General features: G+C 45.9%; 5 protein-coding genes across 5 annotated transcripts; 1 reads left to right on the top strand and 4 right to left on the bottom strand.

The window, feature by feature from the left end:
- Window positions 1-212: 212 nt before the first annotated feature.
- COCCADRAFT_112178 (uncharacterized protein) lies at window positions 213-503 on the bottom strand (the record flags this gene model as incomplete). Its single annotated transcript, XM_007720249.1, has 1 exon — window positions 213-503. A coding segment is annotated over one exon (291 nt), but the record flags the coding sequence as incomplete, so codon positions are not given.
- Window positions 504-672: 169 nt separating this feature from the next.
- Window positions 673-1929, bottom strand: COCCADRAFT_10103 (uncharacterized protein; the record flags this gene model as incomplete). Its single annotated transcript, XM_007720248.1, has 1 exon — window positions 673-1929. The coding sequence occupies one exon, from the start codon at window positions 1927-1929 to the stop codon at window positions 673-675; it is 1257 nt and encodes a 418-aa protein (XP_007718438.1).
- A 1074-nt stretch (window positions 1930-3003) lies between these two features.
- On the bottom strand, window positions 3004-4233 carry COCCADRAFT_41958 (uncharacterized protein; the record flags this gene model as incomplete). The annotated part of the gene is made up of 4 exons (XM_007720247.1): window positions 3004-3621; window positions 3656-3690; window positions 3752-3977; window positions 4174-4233. The coding sequence occupies 4 exons, from the start codon at window positions 4231-4233 to the stop codon at window positions 3004-3006; spliced, it is 939 nt and encodes a 312-aa protein (XP_007718437.1).
- A 457-nt stretch (window positions 4234-4690) lies between these two features.
- COCCADRAFT_41957 (glycosyltransferase family 32 protein) lies at window positions 4691-5655 on the top strand (the record flags this gene model as incomplete). Its single annotated transcript, XM_007720246.1, has 3 exons — window positions 4691-4805; window positions 4835-5313; window positions 5353-5655. The coding sequence occupies 3 exons, from the start codon at window positions 4691-4693 to the stop codon at window positions 5653-5655; spliced, it is 897 nt and encodes a 298-aa protein (XP_007718436.1).
- Window positions 5656-9167: 3512 nt separating this feature from the next.
- On the bottom strand, window positions 9168-10019 carry COCCADRAFT_31216 (uncharacterized protein; the record flags this gene model as incomplete). The annotated part of the gene is made up of 4 exons (XM_007720245.1): window positions 9168-9306; window positions 9354-9594; window positions 9832-9880; window positions 9963-10019. The coding sequence occupies 4 exons, from the start codon at window positions 10017-10019 to the stop codon at window positions 9168-9170; spliced, it is 486 nt and encodes a 161-aa protein (XP_007718435.1).
- Between the last annotated feature and the right edge of the window lie 601 nt (window positions 10020-10620).

The raw sequence follows: 10620 nt of genomic DNA, 5'->3' as shown, positions 1-10620 counted from the left end.
CCCCCCCAGTGACCCGAGACACTCAAAGAAAACTACAAACCATCACATCCAATTCATACATATAAAAAAGAAACTTAGCCATCACTTTCCTAGGCGTCACATATATTACTATATACCAAAAAAAAGAACCAAATGCCTTGCCTTTCCATTTTATTTCTCATCTTTATCCTACCTACACTGCAACGCCATCATCGCAAAACTGTCTACATACCTCATTCAACAAAAGCACAATCTCGCACATCATCTTCATCACTGTAGTTCTCGTCTATTTCCATCCTGCGCATCGCGTCCAGCGAGGTGCGGCGTTGCGGTACGGGACGCTGAGTGCGTGGTACTGCGTCATTCTGGACATGAACGTCTTGCGCGCGCGTGGGGGGCGGGGGAAAGAGAACGAGATGAAAACTACCTTGTCTGAATAATGGGTTAGTAGGTTGTGGCGGGGGTAAGGTAGCGCTGTCTTTGCTGCGTATTTGCGGTTCCGTTCGTGTGAGGGAGTTGCTGGGTTTGGCACTGTGTGGCAGCGGTGGTTTTTTTTTAGCCTCGATTTCTGTTATTATATATTTGTTTGTTTTTTTAAGTACATGTGCTACGCAATCGTTATTTCGTAATGGAGAGGAAACGCAAGAAATGGGGGTTGGGGTTGAGGGTGAATATTTTTTTCACCCTTTTGGCTTATCTGCTCGAGAGATATGTCGGTGCCGTATGCGCACCTGCTAGCTCGAGTAGCATTTCTTCGTCTTCGTCGACGTCTTCCTGGTCGGGAAACGGGTTTGATGACGTACCCCTTTCGTGTGGTGAAGTTGCATTTGCTTCGTCTTCGTCTTCGTCTTCGCTACTACCCCCGATGGCAGCATCGTGTGCCATTTCCAGTGCCTGGCTTGGCTTCCCGAACGCCCGTTCAGCTCGCCCACTCTCCTTCACTGCTTTGCCTTGTACGGATGGATCGCCGCGCCACCGGATTGCTTCGGGTACCTTACCTGCATCGTAGAGTGGCTTGTATGTCGTGTATTCGTAACGTACGCTCTCGACCGTCCGCCCGGCAGACAGGCTCGCAAAACTGAATCCCATGGCTTCGGTAAAGTCCTGGTTCATGAAGCGCGCGTTGTGGCGCTCAGTCAGCTCCCAGATTGAGGCGTCGGGCGTTTCTTGCAAGAGAGAGGCTAGGTATTCGCGCTCCATGCGCTGCCAGGGCCTATCCATTGTCGTGCGGTCGATGGCTTGGTAGCGGCGGTCGTTTAGGGCCTTGATGGTTTGCATCTTGTTCCAGTCTTTTGGTGTTTTCCCGTAGCAGTATATCGTTGGTTTGCGTTTTGGGGTTGGGTCTTTTTTGCTCTTGGGACGCATGTCGATCAGTTTCACAGTGTGGAGGGCTTCTTGGTCGAGGGCTTCGTTTAGGGAGTCGATGTTGGATGGAGGGATGGGGCCAAAGTACTTGACGTAGCGAGAGCCACGTTTGTAGCGGTAGCCCCGGTCTTCCCATAAGGGTGGGTTGACTTGCCCGTTGCTTTCTCGGGCTGAGGGCTGGATGGGGTCGGGACGTGGGTCGCCGGGCATGGGCTTGATGCCCCAAAAAGGGTTGGTTGGAGGAATTACAGTATTATGGGTGAAAGTTGCGAAGCCATCGCCAACTGGATGTTTCTTTGTCTTTTTCGACTTGCTGTTAGAAGTCTTGGATTCTGGGTCAGTCTTGTTCTTTGCAGATGTATCGTCAAGGTCTTCATCGTCTGCAATATCCTGCACGTCATTCGGTGGAGCTGAGCCGTCCTCCTGAACATCGATGATATCTTCTTCTATTGAAGCGGCTACTCGAGAATCACCCGCCGCTCTATTTTGGAGTTTTGGCGAAGCAGGATCGTCTACATCCCCAGTATTTTGCTTCTTGGAAGGATTTCTATCCGAAAGCTGAGATTCGGCAGCTCGTTTAGGCATTTTCCCCACGGGATGAGAAGGCCTTGTTGGAGTCCGGCGTGGTATTTGGGCTTTTTGTATCGTATCTCGGATTCTATATCTCTGAATGGGATCCGCCGTAGCCTATCAAGTTCAGTGTTGCGTTTTGGCAGGCTACTTCAACTGCTTGTGGGAATGCTATGGGAGATAGCGCAATAAGTACATCGGAGTTTCCATAATGACCGAGAGTAAAATTTCGTCGTCAATATGTTGACAGCGCTTTGAAATTGCTACCTGAAAGTTCTCAGAGGCCACTGTTCGTTCGGCCCCCTTTGAACATAAACCAAAGTGTTGTGTTCGCCGACAAAGCAAAGGAAATACAAGAGCAATCATCGTTTGGAGATGCTGGGAGTAGTTCACTGTTGTAAATGCTCTGGCCTAGTGCTGCCTATGGAATCGAGGTAAAGTATTGTTTCAATGCGCAAAAGATATAGGAGTGAAGAGGACGGATTTTGTCGAAATTAATGGGTGGCTTCATGAGTGAAGTTGTGAAGTAGATGAATTCAAGAGAATACCACGGCTGCGAATCTACGTCGTAAGTAAGTCGGAGATTTATCTCAACACTCAAGTTGCGTCTCAGAAAAAGGCGGACGATGCGCTTGTTTAAAAGTGTGTCCTAGAGTGAATCTAACCTTAATGCTGGATAGACGACATGTGTTTGTTGCGTAGCTGTGAGAGCAGCGCCATCCCCAAGGCGGGCAGCGCTAATCGACAACTGTTGCCCTTCAGCCACACCCATCCTATAGCTATGAGCCGAAGCCACTTTTTTCTATTTTCTCTTTTGAAAAGCACGGACATGCAAGAACTTATATGGACTGATACTTTGCAATTAGTTATTTAGCTTCAATCCATGCATGTATTAACTATTAGGATTGCTACTGATGAGAAGTATTGACACATTTTAGGGGACATAATATATGATATCTTGCTCGCATAGATAACGTGGGTTCAGCATTATTGCGTAAAGCTCAGCATTTCATAGCATTCTAGCAGAAATGGGCGAGCCATGTAGGCGCCTGAACCACTTGTTGAGTAGCAGTTCAGAGAGGCTGCAACTCACATCTCGAACCGTACTGGTGCATGATGAGGTGTAGCTGCAGACTTGTTTGGTGATGTGACTACGCGACCATCGAAGTCCTGCGGGTATAGCTGACCTATCTCCACTGGTGACTTCAGTGGCGCCTCATTAATGCCCGAACCATAATAACCCTCATTATTGTAGTGCTTGTATTGCATGTTTTGACCAGCAGATATTTCGTGCAATCCGTAGGGAGGAGCAGTGTCTCTCCTTTTGCGATGGCGAAAAAGTAGCCATCCTATGACTAGCCTAAGGACAAGAGCGATAGGTATCCCTATACCGAGACCGATCTTAACAGCCAAAGGAAAGCTATCTGATGAGGATTGTTGATCGGGAAGGGTTTGTGAATCTGTGGCATCGCTGGTCGGAAGGCCTACCACTCCTGTGCTGGTTCTGAGATTTTGCATGCTCGAGCTTGTCGGAATCAGAGTCGGTGCTACAGTTGATATAGCTTGTGGTATCGACGTAGAAGAAAAAGCCGAAGATACGAAGGAGGGGGAGGAGGATTTCCCAATGCCCTTTTCCGCGATGTAGAAGTAATGGCTGTTCGAATCCGAGGAGCCTTTGCCTTCTTGGAAGATACTAAGGTAAAACAACTTGGACAGTGTGAGAATTTTTTCTTGTTCAGACGAGCCAGGAGTATCTCATAATATCCACAGCGTTCTCTGGTTCCGAAAGTTAGCTTATTTTTTCGAGTAATCAAGAACGAACAAGTATCTTGCATACGGGTAAGATATTCCATGTCTCCAAACCACTTTCCATCTGTCTCATTTTGTTGGTAAAGACACAATGAGACCCCTACCCCCTTTTCACCCGAAGTGCAGGCAATGTTCACAGTAGTACCTTCGTCATAGGTCGGGCTGTTGCTCAGATCCCTAGTGACTCCGAAGGGTGGGGGATTGATGAACTCCATGAGACTAGATACATGAGCAATGAGGCCGGCTGCCAAACCCTATGCTGCCGTGCAAGCTATACCAAAGAGCATTTGCTCCAAGACCGCACAAGTACTGATTCGATGAGGCAGAAAAGATGATTAGATGAAAATGCGAAATGCAAACCATGAACATAAATGAGCGAAAGCTAGAGAACACTACGGGTGAACTAATGTACAAATAAGTTGATAAATGCTCATGTAATTCACGCCTTACTTGTGCAATTTGCTTGTGGTGGTGGGAAAATGCAAGGAGGCGGCACAGCGGCGCTTGCATGTAGCGCTTGCAAGCCCTAGAATCCTTCCTGTTTATATCGCATTTTCAATAGGGAGGGCAATACTCATCAGTCTAATGTCAAAACGGTTGTGATCAATTTGAAACGTAGTAGAAGCTGTCGTCCGTATCGTTTACAGGCTCTCCCCATGGTTCCATCGTGAGTCCCACACGGAGGCGAGAGGATCCCTGAAATGAGCCGCCATCATTGCATGCTCCTCAAATCAGATCTGTTACAGTTATGCCAGTGCCTCTTGCGACCCATAAAGATGAGTATTTACGTGCGTGACACGACATGCTTTCACATGCATGCGGCGTAGTAAACGGGTCGTATCTAAAAGTCCTCTAGCGCCGTATGGGGGGAGTGGATAATTAACAAGTCATAATCAGCGAGGAAACAATCTGGCTAGAACACCAGCGAGAATACTTTCCATTGCAGTATCTCTCACAGTATTTTACAATGATACCACGACCAGCACATTTGGCCAGAATACTCAATTATTACACACTGATTGCAATTTGCGTAATCGGACTGGTTTACCACCTCCTTTCAAGCGAATGTCATTTTTTCGCTCGTTTGCCAGTCGCCTCCGAACGCCCGCAGCCGTGCAGCACACCACGAATGGAATTCTCAAGCTTATCTGGTATAAGTTGGGCCCTAAAGGCATCTCTAACGACGTGCGCAACTGGACTGACACCTGTATAAAAAGTATTCTCGACTATCAAGCAAACTTTATTACAGATGAGGGCAGTGACGAATACGTTCGTAAAGCCTTTGCTTTCCGACTCGATATTGCCCAGGCCTACCTCGCATTCTCTATCCCTATCTATAAAGCTGATATGCTGCGCTGTTTGTTACTTTGGGATCAAGGCGGAATCTGGTACGATTTAGATGTGTCTTGCGAACAAATACCGATAGATGAATGGGCACCAGCGGAGTACAAAGAGGCTGCACTTGTCGTGGTATGGGAATTCGATGCAGAATGGCCAGAGCCCTTTGATCGCCAATTTGCCAGCTGGACCATAATGTCTCGACCACGATCACCACGCATGATGCAAGTTATTGACGATATTCTTGAAGAAGTGCAACAAAAGACCGCTCAATAAAATGTCCGGGTTAAGGACCTTACATTGAAAATGATGGGAGACGTTGTAGACTTGACAGGTCCCCGACGGTTAACGACTATTATATTCAGAAGCCTAGAGAAGAAGCTCAAGACCATCAACCCAACTGAGGTACATAGTATCTTACAGCCAGTGTTACTCAAAGACGTCTTGATATTGCCAGGCCGTTCCTTCGCAGCGAGTGCAAATAAGTACACCCCAGAACAAGAAGCACTTCTACCACCGCAACTTGTAACTCATCATTATGCTGGAAGCTGGAAGAATGACAAGGGAGGTGAAATGAAGCGTAGAAGACGATAATACGGCCAGGTTTTAAAAATAGAGTCAACTTCCACTCAATTTTGTCATCTCCCAGGTATCATAGATAACCAGCCACATGTCAAACTCATTTCCTACACCAGCGAAGAAGGGGATTCGGCCGTCTCGTCAGTAAAGACAATGTTGTCCGCTGTGACCAGCGCCTTTGTGCTAGATAAGACACAATGGTGAGCGAGAAATTGGCTAGGGGAATGTGTATCAAGTTAAGGAAAGAGAACGGACGCTGTAGGGCAGAAAGAACATAGTTAGGGCGGCGAGGCTAGCGAAGATGCAAAGTAGGCTCAGGCTATGAGTAACTGCTCTAACCTTTCCTTGAACATCAGATGGACTTTATATGAACACCGCCAACGCCAACGTTGACGCTGCTCACATTTATGCCGTAGTTCCTGTTGTCAATCATGTAATCAAACAAAATATAAGCAGTCAGTGTCTTCCACCCGGAAATCTAGTTTCATGAAACATCGCTATAAGTTGCCCACTCCTAAGTGCCATGTGCGAGATGTCGCAAGTCCTTCAACATCTTTCCATATGTTTTTTTGACTTTATGGAAACAAGTCTCGTGAGGCGACATATTTAAGTAGGCAGAAGAATTACATCACATCTTTGTAGTTCCCCTATGGGGCAGTGACACACTATTGTAAGTCACTAATTTACATTCACCTCTCTCCTTTGAGATTGCAATCTAGCCCCTCCGGCGTCATATCTTGTGCGACTGTTATGCTACTACCAGACCTCATCATCTCATCTTTAAATCTCCCATAAGGCCCTCTTAGTACCAAGAATATGTGAGCACCCACTAGCAAGGGATAAAAGCAAGCTATAGCACTACATGAAGTCCTCGCTCAGGATCTTAGAGCCTATAGTCTTCCGTGTTAGTTGTGTCAAACCTCTCCATTCTAAAATAAAATTTTCATATATTTCACATGTATTTTCTCTCTTCCACTATATCCTCTATAGCAAGTAGAAGCGATTGTGTTATAAAATTTAATATATGTTCTATACGTGTTTAGTGCCTTTATGCATGTTACATAATTAGTTTCTCAAAGTCATAGTACAGTAATTTGTTGCTCTCTATAGCTATTTGGGTCTATGTTTGATGAGTTTAGCATTAACTAAGAGCCGCTGGGCGTAAATTTATGGATGAAATCGTAGCCACATTTTTCTAGGATCAATCCAATCACTGTAAGGGGACGTTCATGATTGGTTAATTCACGAGCATGTCTGAAATTAATTTGAATCATTTTGCTATATGGTAATATATTTTGATTGAGACTGAATTGATTTGGTTTGCTTCTATTCTGGATTCCCGAAGGGAGTACTATAAGCTCACCAATTCAACAACAAAATGCTGCCATTTCTGGCTTACCTACTCACGCTATGCAATATATCAGTCATATCAATCGATGCAGGCCTCTATAAATTGATTCATTGGTCCTGGCTGCTGCGTTGTTGAATTGATTGAATCGAGCAAATCAATCAAGAAACAATCAAACGAAGCAATAGATCGGTTGTTCCTCAATCGGGTCATGGCGATCATGTCACGCATCGCACGCCGCGCCAATTGCCACAGGCGCAGCCGCTGAGCATGCCTTAACAAATAACGACGTAGATGTCTGTAAAAGCAAATGTGAGCCCTCTCTCTCTCCATGCATCACCCTATCATCCCGTGAAAAGCAATTTCACGTCTTGTGTGTCAATCACCCATCAGTGTCAACATAGCCGACGTTGGCATTAGTAGGGTGCGTAGGGTGCTCCTTGCGCGTAGTTCTTACATAGTTTGACCGAGGGCCGGTTCGGCTGCGCGGTTATGTTTTGCGTTTTGCGTTTTTGTTACTAGATTTGGGCTAGGTTTTTAAAGACGATACCGTGCTCGGTAAAGCGCAACCTAAATCTAGTAATAAAAACGTAAAACGCAAAACATAACCGAACAGGCCCCGAGTCGCTCCGCTGACGTCTCCACAGATTTCCGGCGCCGAGGGATTTCAAGATCGTCATGTAATATCGCTCCACAGTTCCTTCGGATGAAGAAAAAAGCTTGTTGTATGTGCTGTATACGATGGCCAATAGGCACACTAGGCAGCATGGGGCAATTGCGGACGTCCAAGACGACAAAAATCCACCAGTGGAAGCGCAGATGACGTTTCATTGTATTGGACGACATCTTCAAGTTTGTCTAGAAGCATATTTTACAAATTCAATGGTATCTAGTGGAGCAAGAAGGTGGAAGGTATTACTAATAGGCTGATACTAAGTAAGAGGAAATTAAGGAGTACAGATAATGCCACGGTTCTGGTAGCAATCCTTGAAATAGAAAGCAGGGAGTGTGAGAGTTTCGATAGGGGTAGAAGACGCCTAAGTTTCTCAACCGATAGAAGTGGTTCGAAGAGAAGGTGATGATCTAGTGTTGCTAGTCTGAAAAATTGGATACATGACTTCCAGGTCTGCAACGCCTTACCGCGAGGTGCTCAGCCTCCAGCAGCATCACGCTAGCGATTTTCAAGGATGAACCCCCGAACAACTAGATGAAATGGTTCGAAGCAGCATTGGTTATCATAGCATGATCAATTCAGGTAGCATAGGTGTACACATCATTATAGGTTGTACTTTCCTCTTTCGTAGAATGGCACTGCTGAAAGAGAAGTAGGAATACGAGACACAAGATAGCAACGGCCTTAAAACAACTACCCTATAATAGCGTGTTATGAGTCACGATTTCCGGAGTACGAAGGCCGCCTGTTCGGCTATCTGGTATCTCTATTATATGCATAGTGTGACCTGATATCGAAGTAAGTGCTCTCATGGAACAACCAGTGAACAATCACATCGCGGGTGATAGACTGTCAATCTTGCATTTTTCTTTCGCCCGGAGGATCAGATTTGCTGTTTTGAATCGTTGTACTTGAATTAGAACGTGAAGCCAAGGAGATCTCGAGTAGGGGCAGTAAATCCCGAAAATCACCCGTTATTCAGGAACTGAATTGTTGCTTGCCTAGTGAGTGAAGAGAAATAAATTAACGCAAAACGAAGCTGTCTTCGGTCGTATACAGAGTGCGAGCGGGGATAAATACCCCGCTGGAAGCGTTACTATGGTCGTTGCACATTAAGGTGCTTACACCCTGGGCTGTGCGTACGACACACAAGCCCCCTTGACTGACACGTGACCTTACCCCTTACAAAAACCCTAGCGATTCGTCCGTCATTGTTCGTTCAATGATGGCGACTTAGCCGTTAACACCAATGCTCGGATCAACTACCTTGTAGGATGCTGACCTGAACCACGTTGTGAACCAACATTGCGTCTCAGCAATGTGGATTCGAACATTGCCATATCCCTCCACTATTTAAGCTTGTGCCAAGAAAATCTTGTTTTTTGTTCTCATTGGAACAATATAGAGAAGAAGCAGTGTGTATCATTTGTTAATAGACATGAGTTGCATGATTTACCTGTTGTTGCTGCACATCCGGCCCAGACTCACGTGTTGGGAGAACCAGATTTACACGAAGATTTCCTCGGCGTCACTATACGTGAATAGAGCCTCCCTTTTGCTCTGATCAGAGATCATGAGTCTGGTTATCCGACCATGGAAAAAAGTAGTTGCGCCATAAACCTTACCTAGGCGGGTATCTGTTTTACTTAATAAGAATTTATATAGCGCAAAACCCCTGCTATTGCGACTCACCAGCCACTTGTCAGCGCACGCTTGTCGAAGATAGATTCAGATTGGGTTATCACGGTGAGAGTTCGCCTGTTTAGCTTGGCGTATAGTATCGCATCCGGTATCGCGGCTTTTCCACGGCGCACCGCTAATCGCGCATGGTCGGGTGACCTACCTACATGATCAGATATTCGCGATCGACAAGCATCCGGCCCCATACTGACATTGCGTCCCTGAGAGTGAGAGAGATCGACGGAGAACAGTACTAAACATGACATGTGCATCTAACTATGTTTGGTTTAGTGAGCTAGAGTCCTGCCGAGCACGGCCCGTAGTCTAGTATCCGGGATGATGGGTCTGAGTGCTGTGGGAGGAAAAGTAAGCGAAAGGGGAACAAAGGGGCAGGGAGGGATATGCTGATCGCAAATACGAAGCTTATATGCACGTCATCGGGAGGAGCACGCAACCATGTTCTAGATCCTGGACTTCTCCAGATACTTACCATCTAGGAACTGCGCAATTGTAAAGGGGATGACACTTGAGTGTTCATGCTGAAGAAGTCGTTTTATCAACCCTGTTTGCTAAATATCACCAATGTCAGTGCTGCAATGCATTTACCAATTCATCACGTACATCCACTGGATGACTGATGGGCCGAGTCAGTCCAGATCGTAAATTTGCAAAGTCCATTGTTATTTTTGCCTGTATACCAAGTCTGGTACTAGGAGTTGTAGATCTGCACGCCGTTGGTGTTGACAGCGGGCACGGTGTTGGGGATATTCAGGGGAAAAAACTAGGCTGAAGGAAAAAGCCGCTGTGAGTACAAATCCCTGATCGGAGGAACAATTATATGGGACCATGGGTCAAGGGTGTACATACACGTTTTAGATTTACTGTTGGTGGTAATTAGTCTGTTGATTAATGGTAATCTTGCCTATGCTTGGCGTTCGATAGAGGGCTAACAACCTATTTATGCTTCCATGGCATAAACTTCTCTAGAATCTCCTCACTAACCCTTGGTAAGAATAAGTCGTTTAGTCTACTGCTGCATCCGGCGAAATGCTAGCCTGTCTGTGGCGGTGAAATTCCTAGGCGTGTAAGCACTAAAGCGTTACTAGCGCAATGTTATTATTATTATTATTATTCCATTATAGTCTAGTGAGCCCAGGGCTATGTAAGACTTTGGCCGAAGCCGTTCTATCTAGTATTTATTTACAATTTGTTCGTTTTAGGTTTGAAGAGTGTCTGTGGTGCTTCGGCCTATGTCTAGGTAGGCAATAGCTATTGCTTC

Source organism: Bipolaris zeicola (genome assembly GCF_000523435.1).
Source record: "Bipolaris zeicola 26-R-13 unplaced genomic scaffold scaffold_430, whole genome shotgun sequence".
In the NCBI taxonomy this organism is placed as follows: domain Eukaryota; kingdom Fungi; phylum Ascomycota; class Dothideomycetes; order Pleosporales; family Pleosporaceae; genus Bipolaris; species Bipolaris zeicola.
This window is presented reverse-complemented; position numbering and strand designations above follow the sequence as displayed.